Source organism: Equus quagga, chromosome 4, assembly GCF_021613505.1.
Source record: "Equus quagga isolate Etosha38 chromosome 4, UCLA_HA_Equagga_1.0, whole genome shotgun sequence".
Classification (NCBI taxonomy): Eukaryota; Metazoa; Chordata; class Mammalia; order Perissodactyla; family Equidae; genus Equus; species Equus quagga.
The window spans coordinates 31466986-31487966 of NC_060270.1; the positions used below are offsets into that span (position 1 = coordinate 31466986).

General features: G+C 35.3%; 1 protein-coding gene across 2 annotated transcripts; it reads left to right on the top strand.

Annotated features, from left to right (window-relative positions):
• The first annotated feature begins 957 nt into the window (after positions 1-957).
• UTS2B (urotensin 2B) lies at positions 958-16983 on the top strand. Of its 2 annotated transcripts, none has more exons than XM_046657726.1 (5): positions 958-1128; positions 5156-5254; positions 6858-6895; positions 8649-8742; positions 16941-16983. In XM_046657726.1, the coding sequence occupies exons 1-5, from the start codon at positions 1026-1028 to the stop codon at positions 16943-16945; spliced, it is 339 nt and encodes a 112-aa protein (XP_046513682.1). In that variant the 5' UTR covers positions 958-1025; the 3' UTR covers positions 16946-16983. The 2 variants fall into 2 exon arrangements, with proteins under 2 accessions (XP_046513682.1, XP_046513681.1); XM_046657725.1 differs by lacking the exon at positions 16941-16983 and adding an exon at positions 14894-15282.
• The last annotated feature ends 3998 nt before the right edge of the window (positions 16984-20981 follow it).

The window sequence follows — 20981 nt, forward strand, 5'->3', positions numbered from 1 at the left end:
AGCCTTGAAGGAAAAACAAGACTAAATATCAAACTACATAGTTTAGACTTTATTCAGGGAATTTATTAAAACCATGGGTTAGTGAAAAGTTCGGTCATTGTCCTTCTTTAACATCATCATGTACTGCAGTGTATGCACTTGGAACTGAGTCAGTCTTACTGCTAATGCAACTAGAGTCTCTTAGGACAGGAAGTAAATGCCAAGGCCAGAGGTCATCATTGCATCTTTGGAGGCATAAAATTGGAATTGGAGATACACTGAAAGACTTTGACTTAGAAAGAAAACCATCACAATTAAAACAAGTATTAAACAGAGTAATTGACAGGACATTTGCCAACTTTGAATTAATTAGATTTCGCCTTAATTTTTTAAAGTGCTGCTTGCAGCAAAATGAAACCATCCTTCTTCCATGTAGTGAGACATTAATGTTCCCATTATGATTCATTGCAAATTTGAGCTCTTCCCAACTCAAATCTATTTGGTTGGTTAAAAATGAAGTGATGGTTGCAAATAGCATCACTATCAGGAAGACCTCCATCTGGCTCTAAATTGGTCAAATGAAAGGCATTGTTCCCACTTTCATCTGCCTTCTACACACTCGTCCTCAGTATTAATAGGATTTGAGGTTAATTAATCCCAGAATCAGGAAGTTAAACAATAAATTATGAAAATCTAACCAACAGGTTCTACATTCTGAGTTTGTGCTTTATGCTTGTGTGTGTGTCTGAGTGTGTGGGCATGTATAGGAATGCCAGCTTTTAGTGAAATTGGCAGGTATGAGATAAATCGATTGGGTTCTTCCTGTCATTGACTGAGCAGCAAACCTGTCACTTCTCCAAGTAGTGAATCATATTGACAGGATGCATTACACTTTATACGTTTTTTTTTCTTCGTCCAGATCATTTGTAGTTGAAGCACACTTACTGCCTTTTATAAGTGAGCTCTGCAGCCTTCCAGAGCCATTGAAATATTCGTCTTGACCTCGGTAGTCAGTTTTCCTGCTAGTGCGGAAGAAGATTTTTAAGATGCACAAGATACTCTCAACCACTCTTTGCTTTAGACTCTTAACTTTGTTATCTGTAATGATCACTTTAGAATCGGTACATGGACGGCCGTATCTTATCCAAGGTATGTACATAGGAATTAAAAATCCTACAGGTGGGTAAATAATTCTTATCTTCCTGTTTGCATCACTTGATTTTTCTGTCATTATCACGATAACGTTTTAAGACATTAATATAATTATATCATCAAACATCCCTTCAAGTAGTTGCTGTTTTAAATTAAATGTAATCTGTAATGCTGTTCTTCTCAAGTAAATTAATCTTAACCAATATTACACTAATTTCAACTACACTTAATTTTTTTCTGATCATGGGGCATCTCTTTCTCATTGCTATTCCATCACCAAAAATAGGCAATGTGTAAATAGTAATACAGTCAATTTCACAATCTGTGCATATTTTAAAAGTATATCTTGGGGAAAGAAAAATGCAATTTTCATCCTGTGAGATTGTTAGTAAATCACTTATGAGAGGAGAGTGGCTCAGAGAAAAACACATCAAGACAGAAACTTGTGTTTGCAGAGATTTGAGGACAATAATGGATGGCGAAATCTACTTCATCCTTTGAGGATGCCACCAGCCGCATTGTGAATTGACTGTATTTATCAGATTTCTAACATATTTATGGTACTTACGTTAAATGATATAATTTAATTTATGATTTCTAAAAACATGTGCCATGATAAAGTTGGAGAAAACAAGCTTCTGCTCTTGTAATATTGTAATTTGTATCGATGTTTCTTTAAAATTTCAATGCACTCAGTGGATAGAGTTCTTAATCAGTGGGGCTAGATTTAGTGTTGATTTATCAGGCAAATAATCTCATCGAAACTTTTGAATATTTCTTTATTTTTTAAGAATAGTAACTTAAAATAGTGCTCTCTACTATCCCTTCCAGTTTGAAATTCTGAGGTTATCTATTTTCTAACTGATCTCCTTGTCAGGAAGAGGGAGATATCCTTTTACTTTTGTTTTACACAGAGGAACCAAGAGAGAATGTCACAAATTTTGTTTACATGACACTGGTTTGTGAAAAAGAATCAAGTTTCTCCCTTTTGGATCTAATTCAATTTTTCTAGACCTTGTTGCCTGAAATGTGGTTTTAAAAGTCAATGAAAATTAGAGCAGTTCTTTTGGCAGTGGAAATAAAATTGCACAGACCTTTATTATTTATTCATAGGGATTTTCCCATTGAAAAACATATTGTCCCAGAAACCTAAATATAAGCTGGGGAATCAAAGTTTCTGGATTTTATCCATGGCACTCACATTTTGTTATTGGCCAGTCAAAATCATTGCCCTTGGTAGGCTTCTGTTCTCTTCCTGTGAAATAATGAAATTTTCAATGTTTTTATCACAGTGTAAATATGTAAGAAAAAATGTGGCCATTTATCGAGGACTTTGCAAAATTGGGATGTTGCTAGTAACCTTAACTTCTGATTTCATGTGTATATGAAATACAGAAAAATCTAACATTTAGCATTTTGCTAGATTACAATTATATAACACTTCAGAGCCTAGAATACCACACATTGATATGCATATGTCACTGGCAGCATATTAGAAAGGTTTCTCTCTGGGACCCCCCCTTTGATCTCAGTTTCATATGTAAATGGTGAAGATTAAATTATTAGAAAGGTTGTTTTCTAATCTAAATTATCCATGATTAGAGTACACATTTTTCAAAGCAACCAAATGTTTGATTTATCTTGACACATTTTTTCAAATAATCATTTGTCTGCTGACAGACTATGATTTGGGGTCACCATCCTGCTCTCTCTCTGTTAGACAATATCCGAGACAAATGGCACAATCTGCCAGCTTTCATTTGCTTGAGACCATAGAAGAGCATACCTCAATGCACAAGCCTGAAACTGGGCAAATTGGCTGCTACAAAATGTGAAAGAGTGACTGTCATGACCAAGAAGACTATGAAAATTTAAATTTTTGGTTATATTATCATTTTGGGGGTTTCTGACTTTCTTTCCAGCAAAATTTCTGTCTATATGCAGTAAAATCATCACATTTGAATGATAAGCAAGAAGACAACTGTCTTTTAAGATTCAATATCTCAAGTAGTAATCAATCAGTATTTTCTGTGTATTTGCAAAAGTAGTCACTCTCTCATATCTGGGTAACTTTTCCATCCATTGTGCTAAAGGTGCATCTACATTTGGGTATTTTTTTATTCAATCATATCTTTTATCAATATTAACTTTTAGTTCAAAGATAGAACATATTAAAAGTACATGTGATTTTTTTTTCTTTTGAAGCTGTATCTGTTTTAAAACTAAAAATGAAAACAAACAAAAAAAGACATTTTCTACAATTTTTCTTAGCCAGTATCTTACTTAACTTTAGAAATAGAAAAGAGTTTTTTCAAAAAATTTTTTGAAAAAACTTTTTCTTCAGAGATTCCTATAAAAGATGGCTATCTTAAAAGGTAGTGACAAGAATTTCTGAGGACAGTTATGCAGATGTAATCACTGGAGATAAAACTGGTAAAGAAAGGCAAATATATTAATTTTCCTTTTAGAAAAATGCTCCATTTAAATAGGCAGAGAAGTGGACTGTGAATTAAGCAAATAAAAGCTTCAGATCTGCACTTTCCTGGTTATCTTCCTCCCAGTCTTATAAATTCTCAAATTGAAGGCAATGGATCTGTTTCTGTTATTACAGTTCTCTTGTGAAACAAGTGATCATTATCATCTGGCTATAAAATGTACCTTGTTTGTTTTTTAATTTAAATATCTTAAAGATTATAATTTAACATTTTAATGAACCACCATAATAAAAATTACATTATTGCATAATCATGTCTTCTCTTAAACTAAACTATCTCTGAGGGTCTTCATATAACTCATGTTAAGCAAAAGGTCTATTGATATTCTATTAACATTTTAATCACTCACCAAAAATCCCCCAAAATTTCACAGATAATTTCTATGTCTATGAAGTAAAGGAAATTGAAGAATTGAGCAACAATTAAGTGTCTTTCGTCAATGTAGAAAACTCTGATGCTATCGCCTGCCCCAAGGCATCCATTTTCTTCCTCCGCAAGGCTTCTGTTGTTGCTTTAATCAGCCACTTAATTGTTTGAGTTCATCAACTGATATTTTGCAGACACAGGGAAAGACAGATGATTTAAAGGAAGAATCTAGTCAAATTATGAGCCATTTCTCTAACTGAGACCACAATATTCTCACTTCTAAACTTCAACCTCACTAATCTAGCTTCTGCCCACACTGTATCAGTCAGTATGAGGAGACAGAGAGAAAGAAGAGTGATCCTATAGAAATAATATGATAAAGCTTTGATTTTTCAAGCCACCTCACAGAAGTTCATTTTGTTTGTAATACGCTAATTATTATCTCAATTGCATTGTTTGTTAATAAATGTCTTGTTGAATCTTCATGATTTATAACTTGAATAAATTGTATTGCTCTGATTTCTACTCCAGATAAAATATTTAGAAAAATGTGGGTGATAGTTCAGTTTTTAGAGTGCTGGGAGAGTTGAGCATCTGATAATGAATGGGCTGTGAAGTAAAGAATTAAGATGGAAAGACGTCAATAGGGAAAAGTAGACATCACACCACCTCTTCCACCAGGCTCCCTTGGATGGTTTACAGGTGATCCCCAGAACACAAAAGGGCTCATATTTAAGTGTTATATTAAATAAAATCTCAAAATTAAATGTTATTTATTTTTTCTTTTAAAAACAACTTTTAATTTATATTTCTCATGTCAAACACAATAGCAGAAAATTCAAAAACACAGACAAAAAGAAGAAAGTAAAATTTATCTGCAATTCTACTACCCAAAAATAATTGCAGGAAAACGTTAAGGTGTAATCTTCCACGTGTATGCTCTGTCTCTGCTTACCTGTCTCTCACAATCTGTCTTTGACTGTTCTTATATATTCAATGATTTTTAAAACAGCCCATGCTTTTGGATTCACACCTCACTCTACACCCCTTTTATCAGTGAGTATACACATTGATAGTTACCTGTAAAACCTATGTAATTAGAAACACTTTCAGGGATACAGGTTGAAGATGGAGGTTTCATCACATTGAGGTTATCTTTGCAGGAAGTGAATTATTTCCAGACAAAGAAGATACAAATCAAGAGGAACTGTTGCTGACTCTACTGAAAAACAATGTTGATTTCCAAAGACCTTCCAACATTGGTGAGTTAAGAATAAAATAGAGCTTTATTTACTCTATCTTCTGACCTGCTCTTTCTAAATGTTAATTTATATTAAATAAAATAATAACTACTCCCTTTTTAAAATATTTTATTTTATTTTATTGAGGTCATATAGTTTATAACATTGTGAAATTTCAGTTGTACCTTATTATTTGTCAGTCAGCATATAAATGTGCCCTTTTACTCCTTATGCCCCCCCATCTCCCCTTCCCCTCTGATAACCACTAATCTGTTTTCTTTGTCCATGTGAATAACTAGTCCTTTTTATGTTGCACTGAAGGTTTAAGTGTTTTTTAGTTTCATATTCATGCTAAAAGCAATGGTATTATTATAAAGTATTAAAATCCTGTTTTGTTCAACTAGAGGGTCCTGATGGGATCAGTAACCGTCTAGCTACAAAATAGTTATCTTTACTCATATTTCCTTCTCATCTTTGCAACTCCCCGCTAGTATGGTTAATATTTTCTTTTATTAAATGCTTCAAGATTATTACTAAATGCTTCAAATCACAAATTAACCACAGTTTTGTGGCAGTTAAATTAGCACCTTTTGCAATCAAATTCTTTCAATTTGGGAAATGGTTGGAGTAGAGACCATTGGGAAATTTAAGCTACACAAATTGAGATTTTTTTTTTTTTGAAGAACAAGAAAATCTGATTTACAATTAGGGATCAGACTGCTCTCCTAGAAATGACAAATATTTCAGAAACTTAGCAAGGCTAGCTTAAGAGAAAATGTGACAATGTGGGTATCCTCTCAGAAGACGCCTGGTCTTGGGGCTGGCCTGGTGGTGCAGTGGTTAAGTTCGCACATTCTGCTTCAGCGGCCTGGGCTTTGCCGGTTTGGATCCTGGGTGTGGATCAACACACCGCTTGTCAAGCCATGTTGTGGCAGGCATCCCACATATAAAGTAGAGGAAGATGGGCACGGATGTTAGCTCAGGGCCAGTCTTCCTCAGCAAAAAGAGGACGATTGGTGGCAGATGTTAGCTCAGGGCTAATTTTCCTCAAAAAGAAAACATCTGTTTTTTAAAAAATTGTTTACCCATGGGATAACGTATTAGTTAAAATAATACCTTTAAATATGTTAAAAATACAGTGTATTAAAATTAGAAGTAAGATATTCTCATTGAAGAAAATGAACAAAATTATAAAAAAGAAAAAATCATACTAAAATTGTAAAACTCAGAGGGAGATATTACTAATATTTGGGTGAATTTCCTTTTCGATTGAATTATATAGATAAGATCTGTGTCCTGCTTTTTTTCACTTAATATTGTTTCATGAGACTTTCCTGTCAGTAAAATCGTTTATTCCTAAATGACAATCCTTGTTAGTACTATGATCTACTTTAGAAAAACTTGTGCTTATTGTTAGAAATTAGGTGTTTTGTCATTACATAACTGATTACATTTCAATAGTACAGAAAAAATATTTGGGATTTTTATATTAGGGATGGGTGTGTCATCTCAAATCATGTGAAAAAGACCTTTGTCTTCCACATAAGATCCTGAATATACGTCTTAAAGTGAATTAAACATTACTTGCAATGTACATTTTTCATATGACAAAGGTGTCTTGCAGATATAGAACTGGCTGACAAGTTGGAAGAACTGAACCAGGTAAGAATGTGAAATACTTAAAGTTTCAATTTCTTTTTTTAAGATTTTATTTTTTTCCTTTTTCTCCCTGAAGCCCCCCAGTGCATAGTTGTATATTCTTCGTTGTGGGTTCTTCTAGCTGTGGCATGTGGGATGCTGCCTCAGCATGGTTTGGTGAGCAGTGCCGTGTCCGAGCCTAGGATTCAAACCAATGAAACACTGGGCCGCCTGCAGCAGAGCGTGTGAACTTAACCATTCGGCCAAGGGGCCAGCCTCTAAAGTTTCAATTTTGAGGCAATTTTTTGATGCAGTAATTTAAGCAATTCATACTTTTATATTGTGAAACTTTTATTTCCGCTAGAGAAAGAGTTAAGTAATTGACTAGGGAAAGAAAGTCAAATTATACTGAAAAAAAATAATTAAAAAAAAAAGCAAAACAGGGGCCGGCCCGGTGGCGCAGCGGTTGGGTTCGCACGTTCCGCTTCTCGGCGGCCCGGGGTTCGCTGGTTGGGGTCCCGGGTGCGGACATGGCACTGCTTGGCAGCCATGCTGTGGTAGGCGTCCCACGTATGGACTAGAGGAAGATGGGCACGGATGTTAGCTCAGAGCCAGGCTTCCTCAGCAAAAAGAGGAGGACTGGCGGTAGTTAGCTGAGGGCTAATCTTCCTCCAAAAAAAAAAAAAAAAAGCAAAACAAGACTGTAGCTGAAGTGATCATGGGATAAAATGTCTAGAAATGTGGATTCTGGTTCTGGCTCTCCAATTACCTAACCATGAGACCTTGGACAAATTAAAATTCTTTAGACCTAACTCTTCTCAAATGAAAATGCGAAGCTATAACTAGATTGGTGGTTTTCAAGAGTTATTGTTATTTTTAAAAGTGGAAATACTTTTTCCCAAACAAAATTGGATGTGGCCCCAGGAAATGAAACATACAAAAATGGAGCTGTTTTGCTTGGAGATGGTTTGGGAGGAGCCTGAAGCTGCCTTCTTAACCTGCATTTGGCCTCCTGACAGTGGCCTTTCAGCACACTTTTCCCCCAACTCCGTGATAAGCTATGAAGAAAATTTGCAAGTCGTTAGATGAGATAATTTTTAACTCTTTCAAATACAACTGCATGGAAGCCCTTATTATACAAACTGTGTGTCTGTTTGGGAGAGAAAATTACGCCCCATCGTTCTGAGCAGCTAAGGCATGCACATGTGCAGTAGTTCAGGCTAACTCTACTTCAGCAGAGTTAGGTCTTTGGCACTTAGGCAATAAGAGCGCTTGCTAAAAATTAACATGAGTTGAATTCTGGGAGGAAACCCTAGGGCCTCAAAATACTTCTCCCTTCCTGCTAGAAAGGGCAAATATTTTAGGAAATCCACACATTCACATAACTCTTTGGAGCTCCTTAAAAAGGACTGCTCATTATAGGTGACATAAAATCAAGTCCAGCTAAACAGGCTGTGTTTACAGGCTCCCCATTAATTAACACCCGGAGGTGACTTCCTTCACCATAAACTGTTTCTTCCTGGTCTACTGTTGAGTCATGTACCTTTCCCAGCCGGTCTTTAGATGCAAGTTTCCTTTTACTTTTCTATTTAATTCTTTTTGCTTATTTTCTTTCATTTCATTTCTTTCTTTTTCCGTTTCTTTTTTCTCCTTCTTTTCTTCCTTTCTTCCATCTTTCCTTCTCTTTTTCCTTTCTGCTCTATCTTTCCTCTTCCTCAATAGAAAACAGCATGGTTGTTGTTAAAGACTAATAATTTTCATATTTGATTTTTAACAGCTGGAAAAGCTAAAGGAACAACTCATGGAGGCAAATGATGCTGAGATATCCTACACTATAGATGGTCTAGCCTCTGCCTATCCTAATAAGCGAGGTAAATTTTCATTTCACACTTTTAAAATTGACTTCTAAAAGATCACTTTTGTGCTGATTTCCGAGAGAGAAGAGATCTAGTTGACATTTCTTAATGCTATGGTGGTGATCAAGATCAAGGCTCATATTTTTAAAAAAAGATTCTAATGAACATGTTCCCACATGAATGTATCTGAGCTCTGTCATATTTACAACAGTGGGTAGCAAGGTCAATCACTCCCGGTTTAAGTTTAGCAGGCCCTTATTGTTTAAAATTGTGGCCTCCCTTTGCTATTGTGCTTAAACACTGGAAGTGGGAGGATCCCAAATAGAAATAATCAAGTTTTAAGTCAATTCAGTATGTTAGAGCATTTTCATTAAAGTAAGGAAAGCCCTCCTTGCTAAAACACTTGGTCCAAGGTTTGGTTCATAACCTTTAATTTTAGAAAGATTTGTCATTTGGATCCCTCTAACTTTTTATAACATTTCCTGTGAAATTCTTGTTTCTTGCTAAATTAGTTCTTATATTTGAAAAAAATCGTGTGTATGTGTCCCCATTCTTGTAGTGACATGAGATTCCCTAAGGCATATTTTATTTATCTTTACTTATCCCCCTCCTCCCAGATTTGTCTTTAACTTCTGCAAAAACCTGTTCTTAAAATGCTACTAAGAGGGAAGAGGATGAACTTTTATTACTGAAACACTTATCACATACCAGATATTTTATATTTTAATACCTCAAAATGTTATGGTTGAGTACATGGACTCTAGAGATAGATTGCCTGGGTTCAAATCTTCACATTGACATTTTCTACCTGTGTGATCTTAGGCAATTATCTAACTTCTTGTGCCTCATTTTCTTTGCCTCTAAATGCAAATAATAGTAATTATCTTTATGAGATTGTAGGTAAGATTTGATGAGAATATATGAAAAGCATTTAGAATAATACCTGGCATATAGTAAGTTCTAGGTAAGCCTTTTTTTTTATTGCTTTGATCATTATTACTATAATTATTATTTTATTCTCATCATAAACATCATAAGATAGCTATTACTCTGCCTATTTAAAAGATAGGAAAATTACATCTCAGAGGGGTTAAATTACATGCTGGAAATTACCCAACTGCTAAGAGACTTAGCTAGAGAGCCTGAAGGAGAGAGTGGTAGAAGGTGAATTGGAAGGTGAAAGGGAGGGAACCGTCAGGCTTTTTAAGGACTTTAGCTTTAGGAATTAAGTGGGAAATCATTGGAAAGTTTTGAGCAAATGAGTAATATGAAATAAGTTTTAACAAAACCACTCTTGATGTTTTGTGAAGAATACACTGCAAAAGAGGGGCAAAGATGGAAGCAGAGAGACAGATAATGAGGCTAACTTAATGGTCCAGATGATAAATGGTGGTAGCCTGGATTAAAGTGACAGTAGTGAATTGATAAGAAGGGGTCTGATTCTGGGTATATTTTGAACAAAACGTCAGCAAAATTTGCTGTAGGATTACATGTAGGTTTTACAAAAAAAAAAGGAAGATATCAAAAATGACTTCGAGGTGTTTGCTCTGAGTGACTAGGAAAAAATGGCAATTCCTATTTATTGAGCTGGAGATAGGTGGAGGAGGAGAAAGTCTGGTAGTGGAGAAGAGGTGGAATAGAGATTTATTGGACTTTTCCATAGTTAGTATAGCCTAGGCTATGATGTGTTACCAATTTTAATCAAAATCCCAGAGGCCTACTATAATAAAGCCCAAACATAAAGTTCAATGCATGTAGTACTACCCCCTTCTATTTTGTACCTATATCATCTAGAATAGTGCTATATCTTGACTGCCTCCAAGATTGCCAGGATGTAGGAGAGGAATGGAGGACACATCCCAGCTCTCTCCTGCCTCAGCTGAGAACTCAGTTGGATGACATGCATTATTTCTCCTGAAGTTCATTGGCTAGAATGAACCACTTGGGCTGCCACCAAAATATTGGCAAGACATGCTGGTAAATGTTAGGAAGTACACATAATATTTGGGGAGCACCGCCTCTACCACAGTCAACCCTTTGATGTTTACTTGACTACATAAACTATACTCAACCTATTCACATTAGAGAGACGTATGCCCAAATCCCCTTCACTGACTGCACCCAGAACATAGAGCAGGCTCTCCAGCAGATACTTACTAGTCTTCGTTGGGTACAATGTGGTTCCTCTTCATTCACAGACCTATTAGCTAAAAGGACAAATCCAGTAATAGGCAGAGAAACAAACAGGATAACCACAATCAATCCTGTTCACAAAGGAAAAGATCAAGAGACACAACATCAAGAATGCTGACCTTCTGGGGCCAGCCGGGTGGCGCAGTGGTTAAGTGTGCACATTCTACTTCTGCGGCCCGGGGTTCGCCGGTTGGGATCCTGGGTGCAGACATGGCACCGCTTGGCAAGCCATGCTGTGGTAGGCGTCCCACATATAAAGTAGAGGAAGATGGGCACAGATGTTAGCTCAGGGCCAGTCTTCCTCAAAAAAAAAAAAAAGCAAAACAATGCTGACCTTCAGCAATTCTGAAATCCAACTGCGCAAATATTATAAAGGTCTACCCTGGGGATGGAGGAAGGTTTCTTGATGAGGGCCTGCTGGTATCTATGGGGAGTCTTTTGTCCATTGTATTGTTATCACTGGCTCCACCCTTTCTGAGGTTTTTGCTTTCTCATTTTCATCCCTGGACACTTCTTATGTGCTGCTTGGGGAATAATCTCTTCTTGAGGATCACACAGTTTTCTCAGGTCTCATCCTACTCTTGCAAAGTTGGAGGCCCAAGGTTTATTTTGTCTCAAACTGTCAAAGATATTTTTTATGCTAGGGTCTATGGTTTCTTTGGTAATGATATTATTTAAAAAATTTAGGAAGCTTCTTCAACTGTTTGCTACAAAACAAATATTTTTTCAAAAAGCATTTTAAAAACTGTTTTGCAATCTCACTGCCAATTTAGTGGCAGTTGCTTTGAAAGTGTCTGGAACATACCTTAAAGGCTACACACTTAATCTGAGTTTTGTCCTGAGTTCTTTACCTCAACTGATATTTACAGAGCCTCTGCCCCTGGGAGACATTTTAAATCCTTTTTTCGTGTTTGGGATCTAGAAGCAGTTCGTTCTTTCAATATTTCAAGACCCTGTATTTCTGAACTCTCTTTACTCCCCTTTATTTGTTTGCAAAGACACAATTTCCTTCTTAACCTCATCAATTTCTTGCAATATTTTGCTGAATATATCCAATAGCAACCTAAAAAGACTGCCAATATTCTGTTTTCCAAGGTTTTCCTCTAGAAGTTCAAGAGAAACACAACCTGAATCTGAACTGTTGCTGATGTCAGTTTTACCGCATGTTTTCCTACTTCATAAAAGGGCTCTTCGCTTTTCCATCCCATGATATCCATTTCCTTGTTGCCATTAACCAGTTGCTGAGACTGTGCAATGATTTATGTTCTTAGAGCAGCATGCTACTTCAAGTTATCAAATTGCATTTGGGGATAAATTAGGCAAACTACATTAACAAAATGACCTTACAATCCCAGTGATGTCACTTGCTTCAAGATTTATTTTGTGTTGACATGAAGCCTTATGTACGTGGGTCACTGTCCTTCACTTTGTGCCTTTACCATGTGTCCCTGTAGCAGGATAGGAGAGAAACGGAGGTAAACCCAATCTTAACCTCCAAAATTAGACACATGATCTCCATCTAACTTAACAGGGCTGAGGAAGCACTTGGGAAATGTAGAGAAGCACAAGGAATAGTTGGATAGTCCCATCCCTACCACAAACATTTTGGACTTGTTATACGATGTACAACAAAATCTTCCCAGTGGTGATTTGAGTGGACCATTGAATATGTGAATTTGGGGTTTAGAGAAGCAGCCCAGATTGGAGACATAAATTTGACAGTTATCAGCATATCATTATTGCTTGGTATTGTGATGAGACCATCTAGGGAATGACTCTGGATATAAAAGAGAAGACATCCAAGGACTGAGGTCCAGGTCACTCCAAGGTTAGAGATTAAGCAGATGAGAGAATCAGTGAAAGAGGCTGAGTAGGGGCAGCTACCAAGGAAGGAAGCAGCAAAGAAAGGAATGCCCTAGAAGTCAAGCAAAAAACTGTTTTCATGAAGAAATAGTTCAACTGGATCTAAAGGTATGATGGGTCCAGTTAGATAAGAACTAAGACTTTCTAGCTAAATAGCAACGGAAAGGTTGTTAGTGACTCTGACAAGAATTTTTGGTGGACTTTTGGTTAAAGAGAACATAATAAAAGAATGGGAACCACTGAAAATAGACAACTCTTTTGAGGAATTTTGTTCTAAAGGGTAGACAAAATTGGGATATTAGCTAGGGTAGTTTGAAAGGGTCACGGAAGCTTTTTGTTTGTTTGTTTGTTCTTAAGCAAGGAGGTGTTAAAACATATTTCCATGTGATAGGAACTAAGTATTTGTGGTGATAAACGTATGAATTACAGACCCAGGTTAGGTCACAAAAATTTAACCCCCATATCTGAAGTGTGGTTCTGTTGGCAGGACTAGAAACTGTATGCCACAAATAACAATGTTGAAAGGTGAAATAGACCCAGAGATCGAGGCGAAGGCAATAGTAACTCAGACTTACTGTGCAATGTTATAATTTGTCTTATCATTTAATACATAGTTGATAGGCACCTAATAAGTCATTCCATTCACTAAAAATACTGGTGTGCAACACCTAGCGTCATGCTAAAAACAGGGATTACAAGAGTGAAGCAGACAGACATCAAGGGACACTGGAATGCTGGCTAGGGTTTCCCTTCACATAAATGACAGGCGAAAGATAAACGCTGGGGAGTTGTCTCTACTGGTGACGCCATTCATGACTGTTCCCTTCAACCAAGCCCAAAAAAGTTTCAAACTCTATTCCATTGCCTGCTTAATTGACCTGCTCCTGTGGCGTATGTCTTGGATATGTGTCGATTTATATTTTCCGCCTAGACTGAGATATTCAAAGATATCTGAAGGGACAGGAAGGGCAGTGACGCTAATTTTCCAAAGCACACTATAAAAAGAAGGTTGGATTAGTGAGCCAAGCTTCTCAGTTTAATGTCTGAAAATAAACTTCTCCTTTCATAGGATTTGAATGTGGTTTTGCTTAAAGGAAGCTGTGGCTCTTGTAGAAATGAAAAGTAGACTCTGAGTGCTAGCATAACACTGCGTGTGTTTGTGGTATGAGAACCTGGGCTGCAGTTGACAGAGTGAGGAAGGGAAACCGGGGCAGGCAGATAGACTTCTATCATTTACTTCACTGAGTGCCTTAACTGTGCTATGAGTTTTCAACTCTTTTCATTGTGCATCTCATCAATCAAGAGTGAATCAAAGACCCATCTCTCTGAGGTCTTAATTTGATAAACCATTTAAATGGAAGGAAATTAGAGAAATTTATGATTAGCTAAATGAAACTACTACAAGTCAGGCAATTGATTGGGAACAAACTACAGAAGATTTAAAGTGACTCATTTATGCATTTGAAGATTAAAATGCCGTTAGATTTTTGATTTTAGAATTTGATTTTTCTGAAGAATTAGATTTAGGTTTAGAATTAGAATTAGATTTTAGAATTTGATTTTTCTGAAGCATCGTTTTATGAGCAGGATGGGAAGACTCAGTGTGACAAATTTCTTAAATATCATTTGGTGGTTTGCAAAGTGAACTTTAAACTCTCTTCCTTTTTTCCCCAATAAATAGAAACACATTTATCACGTGCTTTTACTCATGTGACCTCCTCTTGGCAATTTCAGTTACCCCAACTATAAAATAGAGGGGTGCATCTAATAGGACAACCTGCTATTCACCGAACTGTATGACATGCATTATAATGTAGAACAGTGCTAACAGATCTTTCTGTGATGATGTGACCATTCTCTAATTCGCAATGCCCATTATAGTAGTCACTGGCTACAAATAAGTATCGAGTGCTTGAAATGTGGCTAGTATGATGGAGAAGCTGAATTTTCAAATTTTAATTAAAGATTCTCGTAAGCCTAATAACTATCATATAGAACATCCCTTTTACAAAACTCTCTCACACTCAGGCACACATAAACGATTTTTTTCAAATGTAATATTTTATCACATATCCTCCTAATAAAGAATTTGTTTTGTTTACTTTTTTAGCTTGCTTTTGGAAATACTGTGTCTAAAGTTTTTTCTCTGAATGCAAGAAAGAACATTAGAAAAAGATACACATCTACTCAATCTACTGCTTAAAGGTTGTAGTTATTTCAAGCATAAAGAACTGTGGCATTTATCCTGCATATTACACGTTTGAGGTTTATGTTGTAAATAATGACAAATCAGACGCACTTTTGAATGGCATGGGACTGTCAAAATGGTTTTGCAGAGCTAAAGTTGAGAGTGCTGTATCTATTGTATACTTTCTATAAATTCATTGTCTGCATAGAGTTTTGTCCAGTGATGACTATGCTGTTGAGTTATCAATTAAAATATTTTAAGAAGCATCTTGGAAAATTAAAATAAATTATATTATCTTAATTTTTGTGGAAAATATGCACCATTGTCCTTTCTCTTTTTTATGATTGTGCTGGCTACTATCTCTTTTCTGTTAATTTGAAGAATTGTCACTGAGACTACTACAACCAAATAAGTACATGACTAGGGAGCAGAAATACATCATTTATTGGACTCTAGGAGAAAGTGGTACTAGATGTCTCAAAGATAGATATTAAGAAAAATTTCTTACAGAACAATTTGCCTTTTGGTTTCTTAATTCTCATCTCTGCCTCCTCCACAACATCAGAAACTATTTGAGGCTCTCAGCATATCTATAAGAAACTAGACTCAGTGTGCTAAAAACAATAAACAAAACAAAACAAACTCATTGGCTTTTCCTTTATTCATTCTTTTTTCACATCTATACATCAAGCTGCTCTTGCTCACATCTGAACAAGATTATTTAATCAGTTCAAAGCTGGGAATTCAACTGCCACTTGTGCCGGCACAGAAACATTGTCAAAGTAACTTTATAATTAAAGGATATTAATGACTAGAATAGCTGGCCAGATGAGCCTACCCACATTCCCTTACTTCATGATATGGGGGAAATGCAGTTTATCTACATAATATTAATTGTGTGGTGCTTAAAGATAAAACTATCTCATAAGACAGATTGAACAACATGGCTTGCACTAAAACAATTTTAAAAAATACATTAAACAGACCAAGTTGAGTTATATGCCCGTAGTGCTACATATGTGCTGGTTAGGAGCCACTCAAATGTACATACGTATTAGTTGCTCAATAATGCCTGAGTATTCCCATGTATTTATACCAGTTGTGAACACAAACACAATATTATCATAAAGAAAGACAAAAACTCCTGCTTTCATCATCTCGTATTTATTAACTTCGGAGCAGTTGGACAATATTCAAGCATTTTGAAGCTTTAGGGGTAACGTCATTCAAAAAAGCTTTGGATACTTCTTCCTTTCAGAAGAATCTATTAAGTTATCTTTTAATAATTTACTTTTAGAAATTTAATTCCCTAAAGCTATCTGTAGATTAAAGGTAGAATTTGCTAGACTTTTCCTAGTGTGAGTAAATTTCAAGACAATGTAGCTAGGAATTAATGTCCCCTCATGAAAAACTGGCTATGCAATTGGTGTCAGGACTTAGAAATCCACATTCACAGTTTGCTCTATGAAGCTTCACATAGGAACAAAGAAAAAAAAAAGATAATGTGTTTCTTAGAAACTAAATGAAAAGTCCCTTTAAGTTGGTGACTTCCCACTGAAATATAGCTGGATTTGGTAATATGCAACACATTGGAGAAATAAATGAGATGATTTGTCATGTTCTTAGAAATTATCTCTTAATTTCCTACTATGTTAAAAGAATGCCTATTTCAAACTATACTGCTGACTTATTTTCTACTCTGTATAAAATATTAGTAAAAATTAAAATGTGAAATAAAATAGTTGTAAGTAGATAAAACATTTTTCTTTTTTCTTCATGGAAGTCTTGTATATATATATTATATTATGAGACAAATGCATTACATGTTAGAATAGAGTATAAATCAATATACTGTGATTCTTATTTTAATTAAATTGAATTCCATAAGCATAATTTTGAATTAAAAAAATAAGATAGGAAATCAATTTGTTTAATCTCACTTTAAATCTTCACTATGAGAAATTTTTAGGCTAAAGAAGGTTGTAATACCTTTGGTCAAAGCACGAAGCAGCAACACCCGGTTGGATTAGAAGCTTACGAATATCAAAATGGGAGCAAAAGGAAAGAAAGAGCTTCCAAGGAATAGGACACATTTTTATAATTCATCAGAAGGTTGGGGAAAGGTGAGCAATAGAGACCATAACTTCTTCTTAAATAATTCTTTCAAACAGCAAGTCCTGCAGGGTATTAACTCATGTTCCACTGCTAACTTTCCAATGAAAGTTTATGAAAAGTGGAATTGATTAGCTTTCTCAAAATTCATTTCTCTTTGCTACAGCCCCTCTATTGCAATGAAAAGAATCATTCATTTACTGTTTTTTCCTCAACTTAAGTTTAAAGATGTTCAGCAGTTGGAAAGTTTTCCCCAAAACTAAAAAGGTGTAAACAAAACCACTCTGTGTTTTAAGTACATGTGTTCATTTTCATATTTCTTTGCATTTATTTTATTCTTTGGATTGTAGTTTAATTCATTTTTAGTTAAGATTAATAACTACCTATTTCTCTCTTCTAATACAAATATGCCTTCTCATAACACTCTTCCTTTCTATGCTAAAATGAACCTCTGCTCTACTGGCCAAACTTCCTTCCTCCCACATATCAGGTCTGTTTGATAGTGATTATTAGGGTTTAAAGAAGTGCCTTCCAGAGGTTTAATAAACTTCTGCTAAATCTCTGGTCCAAGGAATAAGTTATCTTTGTGTTTTGAAAGCATATCCAATGCACAATGGGCGTATGTGCCTAAATTACAGTAACGTCATAGTTATTGCTGAGAACTGGGCCTTCCAGAATATCAAATCTCATACTTTGATAGGTAAATTAAAAAGAATTTGAATCATTTTAAAGCAATCATTCTCAAACACATTATACTCTTCAATGCCTTATTAAACACAGTCTATGAAACAGATTAAATGGTTTCTTAGGTGATTCAGTAACATCAAGAGATTGCTTATTGTGCTAGGCTAAAATTATGCACCCACCCCAGACTGCTCTGGTGGCTTCCTACTGCATGATTCTTTGACTTCCCCCATACTTTCCGTGTGTAGTTGTTCTCTTCATAATCACACACTGCTGCTCTTAATTAATTACCAGTTGTAATTAGAGAAACGGAGAGTTATTAGGGAACATGAGATATCCAGGCTCGACAAATGAGTAATATCCTTAACTTCTTAGTTCTAAATCAATATTCTCTGACATGCAGGTATTTTTTCAGTTCTTTGGGAGGATAAAGTGTTTTGGCTTAATTACTGCTTTTTCTCCTTGCTCAGAGATCTTTTTTCTCTTGTTTCTGGAACTGGGGCTGTGTTTTATTTGGTTGAGCCTGATTGAAATTTGGATATCATAAGAGATGCCTAATTTCATAACCATTACCCAAGAGGCTCACAGACAAAGGACAAGAGAGTAGTAAAAGTATTCAAGAGAAAATACATAGCATTGTCTTTCTTTGTTTCCCAATAACGAACAAACAGATTCTACCTAAATTTACCTAAATTTTAAATCAGCCTTCAGTTATCATTCTCCAACTGTATAAATGTACTTGGTAAATGCATATAGACAGCATTTCACTGTATTGTGTTTTTTAATTGTTTCTTAGAAAAGTACGATTTGGGGCCAAGTAACCATCCCTGAATAACTACAATATGTATTTTAAAAACATCCATGCATTGAAATGACCTGTGTAATTTAATTGAAGCTGTAACAATACTGTGATGTGATGGACTGAAGTTCAAGCTTTGAAAAGGATTTGCAGAAGGTCAGTTCCTTAAAAGTTTAATTATTACAGAGTGTGAAGAACTTCACTGAAGCATCTTCCATGTTTCTGTGACATTTTACCCAAGGAAGTCGCGTCTGCAAAAATGAAAGTTGAAATCGTTAGAGCTAATGAGAACTCTGCAGATAAGGGGAAATCCATTAACTTCAGTTGAGAAGAGTGAAAACACTAATTACGTGATGTTTCATTATAGCTTTTATTTATGTTCCATATTTTTATTGTAAAGACAATGTGAAATGGTAATTTCAGATCAAAATGCATTAAAAAGAACATTTTCAACCTGTAAGCTAAGTGCTTGTGCTCAAGCCACACTTCCTTTCTTTGGGTACCTGCTATATTCTATTTCTTTTGAGTTTTCAATCTTCATTCAAAGGACATTGCTATGACAAAAAGAAACACAAAGAAAATCTGACTACTACTTTCTGTTTATTGTTATGATAACATGTTGATAACTGTGTATACGTTACTCTTTTTCAAGAGTCCAACCATATACTGGCATTTAGACATGGTATTTCTGCTATTTGAGAGTCATGTTAATTTATTTGCATAATGGTGTGTCAAAATTGTTCTAAAATTGTCAGTATAATACAGCAATGTGTGCTTCACGTTATTAAAAGTCTTAATGTATGTGGCAGCAAGAGGTGGCACAATTAACGGTCTTATTTCTACTACATTTCATCAAGAATCATGTATCCTTATTTGAATGTCAGGGACCTAGAACTTGCTAATTGCATCGAGAGAAGCTTGAAACCTTAGATAAAATACCTGTCTGAATCTGAGTTGCTCACAGCTGAGGCCTATTAAAAACTCAAAACTTTGGTCCAATATTAATGATTTGAGGAGGACATTGTATAAGTATCAGATTATCCTCTTTTCCAAAACACATATCAGGGAAGAGGTTAGCATTTGTTCTGGAAACTAGGTAACACACAGCAGCTATATCTAGACTTGACCTCAAACCAAGCAAAATTTCCACGATTAGTACCAGTTTCACTTTTAGTGTGAAGACACATAGTGAAACCCAGAAGGTGAAAACCCACAAATAAACCTCCTCCAAAAGAGTATACATCAACTCCCACAGAAGTGAAAGAAAGATTTTCATAAATTCTGAGATATTGTTTGTTTTAGAAATGTATGACCAGTGAAGTTAGCATCCGGCAATGACAAATTAACACCCAGAAGACCTTATGGGTCATGAAGAAAATATTGGCCTAGAAGTCCAGAGACCTGGATCCTGGATCTTTCTCTGAGAATCTGTAAAATTCTGTGCAAATCAACTTCCTCTCACTGCTCCAGTGTCCTCATTTGTTAAAAAGAAAAAAAAAAGAATTAGATTAAATGAGACTTTATGTTCTTGAATCTCTGAACACTTAGCTGCATGACTGTATGAACATTATTTAATGACCCTTAAGTTATCTATTAAATGATGCAATATGACATCTCCTGTTTAATTCACAGGAATAGTATGATAATAAGAAATAATATACCAAAAACTAATTTTGAAAAGTTGAATGGAAATGAGAAATATATTTTTTATGGTTTTTATTTTTCATAAACTATAAAACACGAAACTTCACATGAGGAAGTCAAAAAATATCTGAGATATCTTGGTGACAGTGGCAGGAAACAATGAATAGAACTAATGGTTGAGCAGGTGAACCCACAATGATTGCCAAAAGACAAACAGAAAATATATGATGTTAAGTTCTTTTCTAAAACTATTCTTTTGTGATATTACTATCTTGAGATTTTAGTAATAAGGACAGTGATTGTCATGATACTCAACAAAGTCTATTAAGTGAAGGACATAATACACTAATTTAGATTTCACCCAATAGTGATTCAGGAAACATTATTTTAATTCAACTCCCATTTCATAGTTTAGTAGCTACCTGTAGTTTTTATGGTCTAAAACTTTATATGAAAATTTACTTGAAAAATGACTTTCCTGTATGATTTTTTCATCATAACCTGTTTTGGCTGAATTCAGAAATACTAAAGTGGGTGATAATCAAGGGTGGCACAGGTGATAGGGTACATGTGGAAACCAATTGAAGTTATTTATTGAGTTCAGTGTCATCACGTTTTCAATACATTAAGAAACTGGATGATTGTGACCCTGATTTCAAGGTTACTTGGTTTTTAAAAGCAATTCGTTAGTTCCCACTCAAGTATAATGTGGTGATTTTTAACATCCATGAAGAGTGACTGAATCTCTAGATATAAAGAAAGAAATATCTC

Excerpts from the sequence above, each read along its gene's own strand:
- UTS2B (XM_046657725.1), top strand. The coding sequence starts at position 1,026 with ATGCACAAGATACTCTCAACCACTCTTTGCTTTAGACTCTTAACTTTG. Across the intron at positions 5,255-6,857 it reads CCAAAGACCTTCCAACATTG|ATATAGAACTGGCTGACAAG; the intron begins GTGAGTTAAGAA and ends GGTGTCTTGCAG. Across the intron at positions 8,743-14,893 it reads TGCCTATCCTAATAAGCGAG|CTTGCTTTTGGAAATACTGT; the intron begins GTAAATTTTCAT and ends TTACTTTTTTAG.